We start from the raw sequence: 17,257 nt of genomic DNA, 5'->3' as shown, positions 1-17,257 counted from the left end.
CGTTTCCGCGTGTCTAGCGCCTATTGTGACAGCTGTCCACAGCTGTCATAGAGAAAGAGTTAATGCTGGTTCGCCGTGTTCGTGCCAGTCGCGCGTAAACAACCCTATCGCCACGACCAGCCACGACCGTCCCGCGAAGCAGCCTCGACTTTGCGCCTCGTCTCGACCCGCGACCGAAATAGTTTTCATTCTCGGCGTCTCGAACGACAACACACACGGTGAAGGATGACAATGGGCGATGAGACCCCGGTTACATCACTGGTTCTTCCCGTCATATTAAGGCCAATATTAACCAAGGTATCGTCTGAATACATCCTTCAGGACACCCAATCGAGTCGTTTTCATAAATAATATTTCCATCCGTTTTACGTCTCTTATTGATAGTGAATAGTCATCTTTTAAATATAGAACAATGGATGGACGTGAAAGAAATTTGAGTTATTGCACAACGAGTTACACATTGTCAATACATTGGGCTTTGCATCTTTCAATGAAGGGCCTTTTGTCAAAAATGTCGGACAGCAACAGATATAAATAGTTAAATTTTTGCAGTTGGAGAGGCAAAATGTCATGGCAGCGCAGACCCTACGCGCGGCTCTCTCAAAAGCAGAGAGTTCGCATCCTGGGATTACGTACGACTTGATTATGGGCATAATACGCAGAGCAGAGCTGAATCTTGATATGAACGAGAGTGTCTTACGATTGCAAGGCGCTGCTTCTGATTACGACGGTAAGATATCTTTGTAGAAATTATCTTGCGTTTGATATTAAAGCCAACCATCGTAACAGTCTACTGTGCATTTGACTTTGTTTACTATAAGATTTAAGATAAGCCAATACACGTTTTGTCTTTGCTCGCAGTTGTGGAGTATCGTTCGGCGCGTTCAGAAGACGCATTTCAAGAACTGAATCGTAAATCGACTTCCTTGAAAAGAATACTTAGCAGAATTCCCGATGAGATCACGGACAGGAAGACTTTTCTAGAGACAATCAAGTTTGTAAAAATTCATATCTACAATCTTGTATATACAGAGGGTGCTCCACATCTCTATCAACTGTCTACTTTTTTTTTCAGAGAAATTGCGAGTGCAATAAAGAAACTATTAGACGCTGTGAACGAAGTTACTGCATTTATACCCGGTTCAACTGGTAAACAAGCCTTAGATCAACGCAAGAGAGAATTTGTGAAATATAGTAAAAGGTTCAGCAATACATTAAAGGAGTACTTCAAGGAAGGACAGTAAGTACATAAATTATCAGAATATCCAATCGCAAACGAAACCAATAACGCACAACTAGAAATTAAAAATACATATTCATATTATATTTGTCACAATATAATGAAATATATACTTGTTGCAGAGCAAACGCAGTATTTGTGAGCGCATTGTACCTGATACATCAAACAAATATGATTATGCTCACAGTAAAGGACAAATGTGAGTAAATAATTTTACAATGAATTTCCAGTGTTGTATGTGATAATATCACGAGAGTCAGATAAACCATAAATATTATTACAATCTGTATAACATCCTAATCACACATATATTCTATTATACGAGCAATGATAGAACCTAAATATCCGGTATAGAGGATTTAACATTATTATGTTGCCGTTAATCGGTTACACTATAGTTTTTGTTATAGATATATATAGATATATAAAATAATAAAGATGTTGGGGTATATTATTCCACAAATTATATATTTATACTTTTATTTTGTGCCAACTCAAACGTTATATTAATCGTCAATTCTTATTATAATAGTCAATAATAGTATATACAAATGTTCAAATATGAAAACAATCTTATTGTTGTTATATGAGAATAATCTGTGGTGTGTATATATACATATATATACATATATATATCTTCTTTTATCTTCTCAGAACTCTAAAGAGTATAAGATATTAGTAAAACATACAATCTGGAAGGTAACATTGAAATTTTATATTATTCAGGCTTAATTATTACTTATAATAGTATTCAGGCTTAAAGTAAAAAATGCATTTTACTTTATCGGGGATGCTCTTCATTTAAACAATTTCTATAAACCATCTATTTATACTCTTTGGAATGAAATAAAGGTGAAAGATATGACGAGGGGAAATTACTCCTCCAAATGTACAAGAAATAAAAATTACTTTATTGATAACAAATGTACACAAATTTGTTGTATTTCCCATATGGAAAATTGCGAATGGCTTGCCTATCTACATCCTCATCGCATTAACAACGACGATGAATAACAGTAAGAATTAATGGTAATTATTATAATGAACGTGTTACTGCGAAATTTACAAAATTTCAAGCCCGTTTGCTGTCAGAGAATACACGGACGATGCAGCCGACACCGCTTACGTTAAATACCTTTTCATGCCAAAGTAACAAGTGACTACTGCTACCTTCTGTCGGGATTTCGAAACCTCGGTAAATATACTTCATTAGAACATCCACTAAGTCACGATCTAATTGTGCTAAGCAATCGTCCATTTGATTCGACTTTATACTTAGGAGCACCTTCTGTGTTAAATTTCTAGCACTGTCCTGCGAATAGAAAGACATATTTTATATATTTGCGCATATGGAAAATATTTAGTAAAATACATGCGACTCTAGGTCTGTTCTGTTTAGCTGAACTTTTGCACAGTTCATCTTTTCTCTTCTTCCCTCCAACATGAAAAGAAAAAGAGGAAAGGTAAACCATGCAAGAAATTCAGTTAAAAAGAACAGATCTATTATGCAAAATGACGTTAGGAGCATATTGGACTAGTCAAACTGGGCGCAAATTTTTTTTCCATGAATCATACATAAACTCTGCCATCTATATTCGAATTTACAAGAATATTCCCAGAACAATATATAACCCATAACATAAACATAAAAGACTGGCAAATCGCGAAGTAATTTTCATTAATGAGATACAACATGCTCCATTGATTATGGACCTCGATGAAATGATAAATTCTTAATTCAAAAACCTAAATCCCACTTACTTTAGAATAACGACTACTTTCTACAATTAATTTATACAATCGTCAGATCCATAACGTCACTCCGCATTTAGGAAATCGCAAAATCGCTTCGCGATAGCGAGGACAAAAGGTGAATCACCATCATGCATTTTGAGGTTACCTTCACTTGCTGGTTCTTACACTCCAACGGTGCGGACTTTAATACCGATATTAACGCCTCCGCGTTCTTACCCGTGATAAATGGTGTTAAGGAAAATTGCACGACGAAATCGCTGAAAAGCAAAGGATCTACGAAAAGCAAGAGTTTTGCAAAAGGATATTGGCTAAGAAGTGTCAAGATCTCGTTCTCGTCCGGGCCGGTGAGCGCACCTACACCGCCGTCCGCGTCCTCCTCTTTGAAATTGTTGTCGCTGTACTGGTCCACGTCGATCTTGCGGAACGCGGACGCCGAGGTGTCCTTCTTGCCGTCGTTCCTCGACATCTCGGCTGCGTGTTTGACGTTTCCTGCGCGTTCAGTTCACGCCCGGCTTATCGAACAGCGATAGAGTCTCGCCCACAGTACGTTCGGAAGCGGGTCGCGCGCATCGCGCCGCGCCATTTTGGCGCCGATCGACTCGTCCGCATGAGACTTTTTATTGTCCGTTTCTATCAACGCAAGTAATCTTGGTATCTTGGGCCGGTATTCATAAGTCGGATCTTATAATGTCTTAAGATGCTAATACGGCTCTGTGATTGGTTCATAACATCTTAAGATTGTACTTAAGACGGTCTTAAATATAAGATCTGACTATGAATACCGGCCTTGGTTTAACTTTCCCTCGTGAAAAAAATGTCTCAGAATGTACATTATACTTACATATATACAAATTTTTAGACTTTCTCAGGATGCTCAAAATTTTTCAGATTTTTTATACAAATCGGAATGTTTTTCAGAAAAACTCAAACAAAATGAGAATAAAATATTTCAGTAGATAAAATAAAGTAAACGCTCGTGTGTCAAAATAAACTGTAAGAATAAAGGCCAACAATCGAGCATAGACGTGGATGTCAATTTAAAGTTCGTTTATTAAACATAAGTATATGTAGAACGGGACGTTTCGACCGCACAGGGTCTTCTTCAGCCGATACAAATTAAAAAATTACATAAAGTCGCGCAATAATCAGTAAAACCGTAAACGGTAAAAGGAAACAAATTCGATGGAAATAACAAAGTCATCCGGAATCCGGAGTCACATCTTACATGAGAGCATTCTAATGGTAAAATATAAAATTGTATATATGTATATAGAATTCTGTAGTCAATTGTGCAATGTAAAATTGTATATACGTAAATTCGCAAGTCAGTAGTCAGAGGTAAATCCATGATTATTCTTCGTTGATTGGCGAAAACGAACCAGTCAGTTGTTAAAAGGCGTTAAATCTTATGTCCGACAACGGTGTGGTCAAGTTTAAACTACGTTCTGAAATTTGATGTCTCGATAATGGGAGGAAGCTTATGTGGTTTAAAAATTCTCCATATGGATTTACAAATTACAGAATTAGTTCGTGGCCCGATGTTTCGCGCTCTCACGGTCGATGTTTTCTCCTTTCTGTCTCAATTTCTGTTTAATAAACGAACTTTAATTTGACATCCACGTCTATGCTCGATTGTTGGCCTTTATTCTTACAAAATATTTCAGATTTTTCCAGCCAACATATCTTCGTAAAAATTTGAATAAATATGAAAAAATATGTGCAATTTATCAGAATTTAAATTGCCATGTATGCGGATACTGAAATATTCTGAAAATTTTCACCCAATTATTTCTGAAAATATCTGAGAAATATAGATTTTATCAGAATTTTTCATAAAAGTCTCAATTCTTACAAAATTTCTGAGAAAATAAAAATTTTTTTACCAAGATTATTTTTTATCTTTTTTAGTTTCAAAAGTTAGAAAAAGAAAATAAGTTAAACCGAGATTAAAGTTAAATCTGCACTCGTGAAAATGGGCATATGTATATATGTTAGAAAAAAATAAAAAGTAAGTTAAAACGAATTAAAATTAACCAGCACTGGGGGGTAGAAATGGGCATTAGATTTCCATACCATTGTTGCATCCATTTTACGTCCGAACACCAATGATATGTCTTACCCAGATAGCACTAAACATTTCTATGAACGTTCTATGAAAAATCTTCAAGAATATTTCGAATATTATTCTATAAGTCTTATAGAATCGAGCTCGGCAAAAAATGCACTTTTCGGCCGATTTTCAGCTGGCTCCGCCTAACGCCTTCCCCTTACCTCGCCGTCCCGCGCGCAGCCAACGAGTCGCTCGAGACTCAGGAGCGTAAACATATGTGTTATTTACAATAGCTTTCCACGTCATCCGTGAGATACTATTGTTAACGCGTTTTTTTTTAAGTGGTATCCTCTGTAGACCTAATCCATTGATGACTGAAGTGACTCTGAAGCAGAATTAAAGAAATAAACAAAAAATGAAGAAAGATCAACTTTTGAGATCTTTTATAGGCGAGAGCGGGAACATCGATTTGAATATTAAACGTAGCAAGTCGCATAAGACGCGGTAAAGAATCGTCGCTTAAGAAAGTAGAGTATTATGTAAGAAAGGCTGGTATTGAATTTGGCGATGATCGATAAAGGGGTTCTTTTTTAATAAATTTTATAATTTTTGGAAAAATGTCTGTAGTTGCTTTAACGTCCGCAAATTTTGAGATATCGATCTATTTCTATTTCTATTATATTTCTCAGTTTTTTTCTACCCCTATTTCATATATAATTCTTTAAGATTTGATTGATTAGATCCAGTTTTATGAGCTCTTATACTTATTGTACGTATCGTTCAAAATTTCAAACGGCTATATCTCAAGAACTATTCAACCAAATCTTAATGAATTATATATGAAATAGGGGTAGAAAAGACTGAAGAATACAATAGAATTAAAAATAACCTGATATCTCAAAATTTATGATCATCGCCAAATTCAATACTAAACTCTCAAATTCAAGATCGATTTGACATTGGATCAATTGTAAAACACTTATGCTACTATGTCGACCTTTTTTCAATTTATAAAAAGGTTAAATTTAAAATGAAAAAAAGTGTGCAAATTAGAAACTTGCACATTGCTTCCTCATCATTACAGATCGCTACCATTGTTCCTATTTTATTACGCTCATGAAGCTTCCTCTGTGAGGAAGTCAAATTAATAAACACTAATAATTATTTATCAAATAAAATACAAGCTTCCTCATAGAACGAAATAAAATAGGAGCAATGGTAGCTATCTGTAATGATGAGGAAGCAATGTGCAAGTTTCTAATTTGCACATTTTTTTATAAATTTTATTTTTGAAAATGTCTTACATAAATATGTCTTACATAAATGTCTTACATAAATATGTGGAATGTGGATTCAAACATGAAATAAATTCGAAGGTTGGAGTTTTGGGTATAATAATTTTTTTCAAATTTTGTAAAAATCAGCACCGGTGTCTTTAATCGTTTTGAGAGAAATATGTCAATCGTGAAAGTTTATAAGTAACTGATGTTTCACCAATGCAACAGATTTATTTTTAAAGCTGCGAGACAAACAATATAGTCATCGACAAACGATATGACAATTCGCTGCCGTCAATTGTTTTATAACAATCTGATGTGCATCAATGTGCATTTTGCCTCTAAAAGTCGTAGTGGGCACATCGGTCGATCGAGTTAACAGTTTTTATTCTTCTTTGATCACATCGATCTTCAGGATGGATGATAAAAGGTATGCTCAACAATTTGATAAATCTTGGGAAGTTAATTATTTCTTATTCAGTTATATTTCCGATCAAACGGTTTGTTTACTTTGCGGTTTTAAACCTTCGGTAGTAAAAAAATATGTAATAGAGAGGCATTTCAGAGCACGTCATTCGGTTGAACATTCTAATTATTCAAATTCAGAAAAATTGGATATTATCGAAGGACTGAAATTAGTTTATCAAGAAGGTGCAATACCTTCTTCTAGTTCTTCTTCTAAAAAATCCCTACTAGCCTCTTATGCTATTTCTTTGCTTATAGCACAAAATTCAAAGCCATTTACCGAAGGTACTTTTGTGAAGAACTGTATCATTGAAGCAGTAAAAGCCTTCGGCAGCTCCTTGACTCTTGACGAAGCAATGAGCATACCTCTCAGTGCAAAAACAATATTTTCAAGAATTACTGATATCAGTAATTCTGTAAGAAAAAAATTAAAGAATCTCTAACGTCATGTACATATATTATGCTTTATGTCTTGACGAGAGCACCGATATTCGACACACGAGTCAACTGAGTATTTTTATTCGAATCGTGCAAGACGATTTCTCGTGTGTCGAGGAGCTTTTAGATTTCGTCCCTTTACATAGCACAACAACGGGTCTTAATATTTTTTTAGCAGTTGAAGAATTGCTTAAAAAATTTGAAATAGATTTTAATAAATGTTCTTCGATTAAGTACTACTGATGGCGCGAGAGCTATGACCGGTTCAAAGATAGGGATTCGCTGGTCAATTAAAGCAGCGAAATTTTAATATCCCCGTTATACATTGTATAATTCATCAGGAAGCACTAAGCGGCAAAGTTGTAAAACTGTCAACAGTTATATGGAGACTATGACAAAAATAATTAATATAATTAAAGGTGGACAGAAGTTCCTTAGTCATCGAAAATTTCAATTATTTCTCCAGGAACATAATTCTGTTCACACAAATGTCCCACTTTATTGTCCAGTACGTTGGTTTAGTGCTGCAAAATGTTTGGAAATATTTTTTGCCATAAGAAAAGAGATCCTCCTTTTCTTGCAAGAAATTAACAATCCAAAATTTCAGGAACATATAGCCGTTTTGCAAGATGTCACATTTCTCTGTGAACTTACCTTTATTACTGACATAACTATAAATCAACTTAGGCTTCTCAATTTAAAGCTGCAAAGACCAAATCAGAATATTTCCCAATTAGTTAGTCATGTCGATTCTTTCCGAAGAAAATTATAGTTATTCAAATCTCACTTAAATGATAATATTTTTCACTTTTTTCCTTGCCAGATTCTTCTCGAAGAACACGGCAGTAACTGTAATTTCAAGGAATACATTCATTTCGTAGATATTCTCATAGAAGAATTCAATACGCGTTTTAGTTGTTTTGAAAAACTTAGAACCGAATTAATTCTTTTTGAGAATCCTCTTACAGCGCCAATCGAAGAACAACATCTTGATTTGCAGGATGAACTATGCGATTTGCATAGTGATATATATCCCTTAAAACAATTAAAGAAACCGGTGTTGATTTTTTCAAAATTTTAAACAAATCAGTATACCCAAAACTTTATAATTTCGGCCTTCGGATTTATTCCATGTTTGAGTCTATATATTTATGTGAGACTTCTTTTTCAAAAATAAAATTTATTAAAAATAAAAAGCGTTCTTCTTTAAGTGATGAATCTTTACCGCGTCTTATGCGCGGCTCGCAACATCTAATATGGAAATAGATATTCCCGCTCTCGTCTGTAAAAGATCCCGAAAGGCGACCTAAATTTTCTTAATTCCTTTAATTTTGCTTCAATTAGAGTCCTTTCAGTCGTCAGTGGATTAGGCCTACAGGGGATACCACTAAAAAAAAAAACGCGTCAACAATAGTACCTCACGGGTGACGTAAAAGCTATTGTAAACACATGTTTACGCTCTTGACCCTCGAACGACTCGTGAACTGCGCACGGGATGGCGAGGTAAGGGGAAGGCGCTAGGCGGAGCCAGCTGAAAATCGGCTGAAAAGTGCCGATTTTTTTGCCAATCCGCGCTATTTTCGCTATTATTTTTGAGGTGAGGCACGAAATGCTATTGGCGCTTAAGCCGCGTTCGGGGAGCTTGCTATCGCTATCGCGCTATTGGCTCCTCGAACGAAGTTCATAGCGTTTGCGTTTATAGCGTTAATAGCGTCTCCCCGAATGCACCCCTCGCGTCTATTGTCGGGAAGCAATTAGCGATCCGTAGCAGGTGGATTGCGGGACCGTGAGATCGCGTGTGCGTGCGGGACGAGTCACTCTCGTTCGGAACCGGCAAGGGATAGGACGTGCCTAGCTAAGAGCACGAGAACTCACGGCCTCTCTCTCTGTATATTAAGGACTGTTAATTAAAGTAATTGTTGTTCAGCTAAAAACCCCCCTGGTTATTCCGAGTCCTTCGTGATACTTCAAAATATAAAACAGTGTCGACGAGGATAATTTGGAGAAGTTCGGAGGCACGTCGCAAACCGGAAGTCAAGGGAGTTCAGGAAGTTTCGAGAAGGCCACGTGGCAGGAAGAGAGACGAAGGAGAAGACGTTAGTCTGGAGTAAAAGCGGAAAGAGAGAGAGAAAGTGAGCTGGCTAAATTAATTACGAGTAAGTAATTGAACCGAAAACCGAAAGAATGTCGAGAGACCGTCCGGATACGCCTAGCCCCGGAGTAACGTTCGCGAATCCAATTCGAATGGATTTCTTCGAACCAAATCAGCAACCATTATTGCGATGGTTACAACGGCTGGAATGGGCGTTTCGAGTTTTTCAAATAACGGAGGATAAAGCTAAAGCGGCGTATCTTCTACATTATATAGGCGTTGAAGCCTTCGGGATTTTGTGTGACCTTTTGTATCCTGTAGACCCGTACGCACAGTCCTATGGGTTACTAGTCGACAAACTAAAAGAATTTTACGCGCCCGAGCCACTTGAGATAGCCGAAATATACATTTTCCGGAACCGAATGCAACAACCGGACGAGAGCACGCAGGAATATATGGCCGCTCTGCAAGAACTATCCCTTCATTGCAAATTCGGGGATTATCTTCAAACGGAATTACGGAATCAATTCGTTTTTGGCTTGAGAAACCAAAGAATCCAATCCAGGCTGCTGGAAACGGCGAATTTGACGAGCGACTCAGCCCTGCAAATTGCTTGCGTGATCGAGCTGGCGGAAAAGGGGGTGAACAAGTTGAAGGAGGAAGTCCCAGAAGCGGCCGTGTCGGGGCAGGAGCAAAGCACCAAAGAAAAACCAAAGACCGAGGAAACGACCGAAGAAAACACACTTCTCTAGAGGAGAACAACGAAGGGCGAAATCCACTAATCCAGATAATCGAAAGGAGTTAACATTAGCGAAAAATAATACTGGTTATAAACCTAAGCGGCAAAATTCTAAAAATAACATTATTTCTTGTTTCAGGTGTGGACAGGCTTATTGTGCGCACAGTTGTACCCTTCCTCGAAGTGTAAAATGTAGAGAATGCGGAGGTTTTGGTCATCTACAAAAAATATGCAAAAAAAAAGACCAGACGAATATGTTAGAATGTTAGAAGAAGTGTGCCGCGTGGACGAAGTAGAACACACGGAGCACAGAGGGAAATTCACGGCTTTGCTGTATGTTGAAAATCGAAAAGTGAGTTTTGATGTAGATTGCGGTTCGGCAGTTACTTTGGTAAGCAGAAAATGGTTTAAACATAATTTTCCGAATATGGTTTGCCACGAAATGCGTTTAAAATTGCGCTTTTATTGTAAGCAAAATTTTGTGCCGTTAGGGTATATTAGAGTTAAAGTTCGCGATGTCGACGAAATTAAAGAGTTAAATATGTATGTTGTGCAATATGATAGAGACCCGTTGTTAGGCCGGGAGTGGATAAACCAGCTAAATGTATTAAAGAAACTTAAAAGTAGCTTAAAAAAAATTGAAGACATTAAATTGTTGGAAGAGTCAAATGAAAAAAGATTAGATAAACTTTTAAAAAAATACAGTAAGGTTCTGAGTGACGAATATGCGTGCATTAAAAATTATAAAGCGCACTTGAAATTGAAACCGGACGCTCATATTGTGGATATTTTTCAAATCGAGAATGTGGAAGCATTATTGCCTGTAACGGCCAGAGATATAAGAAACGAAACAAATAAGGATGCGTTATTAGTTAAGATTCGAGCGGCGCTGGAAAAAGGGAAAAGTTTAAAAGCATTAGGGTATAAGGATCAGGAATTTGCGCTACAAGACGGTATAATTTTCCGAAAGGATAGAGTGGTAATTCCAAAAGTGTTAAAAAATAAAGTATTACAAGAATTGCATTCCGGCCATTTTGTTACAGTGCGAATGAAACAATTAGGACGAAATTTTTGTTAGTGGCCGAACATGGATAAAGAAATCGAGAATATAACAAAAAAATGTAATGCATGTAGCACTTTTAGTAATAATCCGAGTTGTAAAATTGAACATCATTGGGAAGCGGCAACGCAACCATTTAAAAGAATACACATAGATTTTGCTGGCCCATTTTTGGGACACAACTTTTTAGTTTTAGTCGATGCATACACGAAATGGCCTGAAGTGCATTTTATGAAGAATATAACCGCGGAGAATACGATAGATAAATGTAGAGAAATTTTTACCATTTTTGGATTACCCCGCAGCCTAGTCACAGATAATGGTAGAACATTTATTTCGAAAGAGTTCCAAGAGTTTGTTAAAAGCAACGGTATTTTTTATAAGCCCACTGCTCCTTATCACCCAGCAACAAACGATTTAGCAGAACGATTTGTACAAACACTCAAGCAGGCGTTACGCAAATTAAACCTAACAAACGGAAATATTAACGGAATAAAAACGGAAACATTAAAATCAATCTGCAGAAGTTTTTGTTCCATTATAGATTGACTCCTCACGCAGAGGAGGAAATCTCCCGTTGAAGCAATGTTAGGGAGAAAATTAAGAAGCAGATTGGACTTAATGTTTCCGGAAACAAATAAAAAGGTCCCAAATATACCAAAAATAGATATTTCAAAATATTTTAAAAAGGGAGAAAGAGTCGCGGTGCGAGAATACTTAGATAAAAATATAAAATGGCGTTTCGAATGTGTGATAAAGAAATTAGGTACACATTACATTATGAAATTAAATTAGACAACGGAAAAATCTGGAAGCGCCACATAAATCAAATGCGGGGTTTAGGAAAAGACATTACGAAATACAAAAAAAATAGCGATTGCGACCATGATAAGCAATGGAATACAAACTACGACGTTGTTAATTCAGAAACGTATATAGGATTGAAACATGAGCCGCAGAATTTCGCCTCTGATGCTTCGGGTGACTCTCAAGAAAGAGAGTAAACAGACTTCGAGGAGGGAGGAACTCTCTGTATATTATACGTTATACTGTATATTATTATATACGACGTGGTGACTGTTAATTAAAGTACTTGTTGTTCAGCTAAAAACCCGCCTGGTTATTCCGAGTCCTTCGCGATACTCCGAAATATAAAACAACTATTATTTAATTATAAATACAAAATATTCAATACACTTTTAAGAGAAACACTTTTAAACATTTTAATAGTATTTCTTTATAATCTTTAATTTTTTAAGATATGGCCAATCATTGTAGAGTGGCCAACAACTGTATTGTTTACCCCTATTTTATGACCATATAAGTTTTTATTTTCCAAAACAGCTAAATTAATTTCACCTTTTTTACAAGAAAAACAAAAAATTAGTTAGAAAATAATACAACATGAGAATGTTAGAGTGTTAATTTCATCTATTACTTAACTGATATTATCGGTTTCTTAATTTTAACACTTATATATTATCAATTTCTATTGTATTTTATCTAATTTCTGTCTTCCTTATGAAAAAGATAAACTTAACTGCTTTTGAAAATGGACAACTCCATGTTTTTTAGAACAACTGTGATTATTGGAATATGTATAGATATATTAAAGACAATATAATGATAAGTTGCGTTTCGGCGACGATGTCCGTTAATTTCCACGTGGTGACTGTCAGGTAATACTGTTTGTCTTCTGATTCCTTATTGATTAGTCAGATTTTGTAAAAGTTCTTTGTGTAATTAAGGCAACAGTCGCCCCGGGAAATTGCATCGTCCCGCCTTTTAACGAATTGAGATGACGTACTCGACCAACGGATTTATGGCGATGCGGACTCTGCGGAACTGACAGCATGGCTGGAATGACAATCTTTGATTGTTTGACGACGGCGTGATTGCATGTAATTTTTTTCCATTTTTTCTTAACTGAAGATGGTCTAAAGCGAAGGACCGAAACGTTTGCTGGTTTATATGTAATTAATAAATACAATATGTAATTAATAAATACAAATTTAATTAATTTAAAGTTTATTTTTTTTAGTTGTTATTGCGATAAATATTACCACAGCCCCAGTGGTCGAATTGGCACGATACCCGCACAGTATACGGGAGGTTCCAGATTCGAACCCTGGCTGAGGTAATATTTTTTCGCAATGAAATAAAAATTATTTAATTCAGAAATTACATCATCTGACCAAAAGCGTTGGTCGAAATTAATAATGTCTTGACGATTGATCCGAAAAAGTGCTGTGTGAATCCGACAAAGCGAGTTGGCTCATAGTTTTTTCAATGGTCACATCGAAGAGATGTTATATATTGCCAGTCTGTCGATTAAGCTGCTTATTTTTTATTTTTTTTTATTTTAATTTTTTTGCATTTAGGCATTCTTATTTACAATACTATTTATAATTTATATACAAAATACTATTATAATGCAATATAAGGCTAGTACCATATAATTAGAAATCGAAAAAAGAAATTCAAGTAAGTTAAATTTAAAGTAAAACAGAAAGATTTTTTCAAACTGCAGAAGAATAATTATAGGATTTTCCCTGGCAATTACATGTGTACATAACAATGAAAGAATAAGAAATAAAACTAGTAAGAAAGTTTTTGATTTGTACTTGCTCTATATAATATATATGCTTCGTATCTCAATCTCCGTGTACTCGATCTGTGCGCAGGAAATATCACAAAATATAATTATCTGCAGATGCAGATATTAATAAGGCTTCCTTATTTAACGCTGCAATATAAAAACTTCCGACAAAGAGAATTTAGCATAAGAATAAGAATAAGAAAAGAAATATAAACTGTTTTATAAGATGTTGGTTTAAAGCGGAGAGGTTATCTGGTATAACACCATCAGAAACCTCGGCGACGTCAGGAATATTAAGGAAGGGCGGACAAACAGAATTTGCACTTGGTGGTGACAATAAGTTATTTTGTCTTTCGATGTCATCTAACTATAGTCTTAAAAGAATGTCTCAAAAAACCTAGATATGCCTTTAACGATGAATTTTGTATATTTTACTTCAAATTTCTATTTTATTATAATTACCACCTGATTTTACTTCAAGAATTTGTTTTAATTTGTCTTTTATTCTGCAAGATTTGATTGTAACAACTTAAAACAAACTTATAGTATATACAATGTCCACAGTACGACAACTCGTCTTTCGTTAAAAATCTAGGTCTGTCAACCTTTACTTGTGACGTCAGAAGCGAGAATATGCAGATGATTCCTACAACTCACGTACTTGTACATCATATATTTTATTAAATGAAATCCATAGTTTGTCACAACAAAAGTATTTATATTGGATCTCAGGCAATACAGAACATTCCAACAATGTTGTAAGACTCTTGCGATAAAACTGAAATATTACAATGTTATTGCAATATCACTAGAATATTCTGTATAATTTAGCTGCAGGGATGCAAGATTTATCGTTTTAAACAGTCTTGGAACTCGACTATACGAGCATCATGAGCAAATCGTTTATCGCTCTTTTTCATACATGTACATACAATTAGCCGTTTGCGTTTTTTAAGAAAACGATTTGAAATTCTTTTGCCCAGGTATAAAAAGCGTTATAATCCAGACAATGTCGACTCTATTTCGCTATGCGACCCAAAATTCACCGAGATTAATTTCATTTTTGAAAAGTTGTTTACGTAGATATAATCGTATATCGCTCTTTTTCATACATGCACAATTTAGCCGTTTGCGTTTTTTAAGAAAACGATTTGAAATTCTTTTGCCCGGGTATGAAAATAAGCGTATATACTAATCCAGACAATGTCGACTCTATTTCGCTATGCGACCCAAAGTTCACCGAGATTAATTCCATTTTTGAAAAGTTGTTTGCATAGATATAATCGTTTGTCGCTCTTTTTCATACATGCACAATTAGCCGTTTGCGTTTTTTAAGAAAACGATTTGAAATTCTTTTGCCCGGGTATGAAAATAAGCGTATATACTAATCCAGACAATGTCGACTCTATTTCGCTATGCGACCCAAAGTTCACCGAGATTAATTCCATTTTTGAAAAGTTGTTTGCGTAGATATAATCTCGTATGATAATGCAGCATAGCTTTCTTCGGTTCTGACGTCACGCTCAAAAGAGCTGACGTATTTTACAGATTCTTAAAGAACACGCTTACAGATGCAGGAAGTACGAGCAGGAAATCGATATCTCTGTGTGCGTGCGTGAAAAAGAGATAAACGATTTGCTCATGATGCTCGTGTACAAGGCTATTAGCTTTTGTCTGGATGTTATATAAATATTTATAACGATAAAGAGAGGATCATACATTTTTTACTTATACCAAGAACGCTGCTATTTTATCTTTTATGCTATTCCTATGAAACAAACTTATAATACGAGCAAAACTCAACTTTTTTTACAGCAAATTAAAGACCAAATTATTCACAATTATATGCAGTTTAACGGCTGTAGTAAAAGATAGTGCAATGATAATTTCATGCACATTATTCGATTATATAAGTTAGCCAGTTGACTAAGGGTCAAAAGTAAATAAAAAATTCTAGCTTGTTTTTCGATAACAATTTGAACGCGAGATAAAAACGGAATGTCCCGTAAATGACTCGATCATTATATGCATGAAGTCAACGCTAGTGTGACAAGTGCGCAATGTGGATATCCCCGAGACCGCCGCTTGCAACGCATCTCTCTTACTGGTTTTTTCTTCTATATAAGGAAACAAGTCGGAAACAGATAAAAGTAGACAACGATATAAGTGGAAAAACAGCTCGCTAAAGACTGTCATTTGGTTGCTGTTCCGAGGATCGTTTAAGTCGCTTCCATTTCGCGTCTTTACTCATTTCTTAAACTTGACATCGGATTACTCGCACGGATACAATCATGAAATATATTTTTACACGTGAGTACGATATAACGAAATAGCTATTGACTTTTTTCCCCAAATGTATAAGATATCAGAGGTTTTTCTTTCCCCCTCTTTTTAGAATATTTTTGTTAACATCCGATACATCTGAATTTGAGTAATTTATTTTCTATATTTTGTCAAGTCTTCTAAATACTTAGAGTGCGATCCACTTGGCGCTCCAAACGCTCTTGGAAACATTTTATCCTTGTTGTTTATTAAATGTTAAACAAGGACAAAATACTGCTCTGAAGCGTTTAAAACGTCTAGGGGATCGCACCCTTAGTCTAAATATTTAAAGAAATATTTAAAGAAAAAGAAAACGGAAAGATATTTCCTCGACGCTTTATTCGATAGTTCCAATTTCGAGGTTTCTGGATTTGTCTGCAAATTTTCGTTAAAATGCGCGTACGCACGTCATGACACGTTATTTTACTCGATAGCTGTGCACGTATTGACCATGATTTGGTTGGTCGCCTTGGCATTCCCGCAAAGAGACCCGTCGGACGGGATCGCCAATGACTCTATAATATTCGATAATAATGAAGCGAGTAGCACCACACCGAGAATCACCGCATCGAGTACTTCCACGCAAAGTACTGCAGCTAATTGTCCGTGTGTCGCGACTGCCGAATACAACCCGGTATGCGGCACCGATAACGTTACCTATTGGAATATGGGAAGATTTAATTGCGCGAGAAATTGTAATCCAGGTACCATTAATTCTACTTTATTGTTTTATTATTGTATCATTATTTTTTATTATTATATTAAATTTAAATTTATTTAACGTTTCTCTGTAATATTTTTCTGTAATGTTTCTCTTTATCTCTTTTATTTAATTATTAAATTATTTATCATTTCTGATTTTGTGCCACTTACTTAATAACACTAAATATTTTATAAGGACTCGAGATAAGAGTGATCAGGGCTTGCGAACCATACATCCAGCAGAGCAGTAATTGAATATTGCATGGCCTGCCATATATAGGTACAGATAAATGAGGATTTTTTAATATTGATAAAATTGTATAACATTATTTTATTTTATCTCTTTTTCGTATATAGTAAAACCGGCACGCTTTGAATGTTACAGACGTGCACACGTCCATTAAAGGAAATTCCTGATATGCGATCGCAATCATCAGTTCCTGGTCATCGACATGTCGCAAACTCCATGTGTTATTAATGTTCGATGTATTACTACATTTAAACATGTGCATTTTTAA

At 35.6% G+C, this 17,257-nt stretch overlaps 3 protein-coding genes across 3 annotated transcripts; 2 read left to right on the top strand and 1 right to left on the bottom strand.

The window, feature by feature from the left end:
- The first annotated feature begins 11 nt into the window (after positions 1-11).
- Positions 12-1,712, top strand: Ccm3 (programmed cell death protein 10 Ccm3). Its single transcript, XM_071796231.1, has 5 exons — positions 12-297; positions 553-730; positions 862-994; positions 1,076-1,240; positions 1,363-1,712. Exons 1-5 carry the CDS (start codon positions 226-228, stop codon positions 1,445-1,447), a joined length of 633 nt encoding a protein of 210 aa, XP_071652332.1. The 5' UTR covers positions 12-225; the 3' UTR covers positions 1,448-1,712.
- Positions 1,713-2,130: 418 nt separating this feature from the next.
- Arpc5 (Actin-related protein 2/3 complex, subunit 5) lies at positions 2,131-3,568 on the bottom strand. The gene is made up of 3 exons (XM_071796299.1): positions 3,301-3,568; positions 3,141-3,213; positions 2,131-2,552 (listed from the first exon to the last, which is right to left on the bottom strand). Exons 1-3 carry the CDS (start codon positions 3,459-3,461, stop codon positions 2,313-2,315), a joined length of 474 nt encoding a protein of 157 aa, XP_071652400.1. The 5' UTR covers positions 3,462-3,568; the 3' UTR covers positions 2,131-2,312.
- A 5,841-nt stretch (positions 3,569-9,409) lies between these two features.
- LOC139818090 (uncharacterized) lies at positions 9,410-10,069 on the top strand. Its single transcript, XM_071786527.1, has one exon. It carries the CDS (start codon positions 9,410-9,412, stop codon positions 10,067-10,069), a length of 660 nt encoding a protein of 219 aa, XP_071642628.1.
- The last annotated feature ends 7,188 nt before the right edge of the window (positions 10,070-17,257 follow it).

Source organism: Temnothorax longispinosus, chromosome 1 (genome assembly GCF_030848805.1).
Source record: "Temnothorax longispinosus isolate EJ_2023e chromosome 1, Tlon_JGU_v1, whole genome shotgun sequence".
Classification (NCBI taxonomy): Eukaryota; Metazoa; Arthropoda; class Insecta; order Hymenoptera; family Formicidae; genus Temnothorax; species Temnothorax longispinosus.
This window is presented reverse-complemented; position numbering and strand designations above follow the sequence as displayed.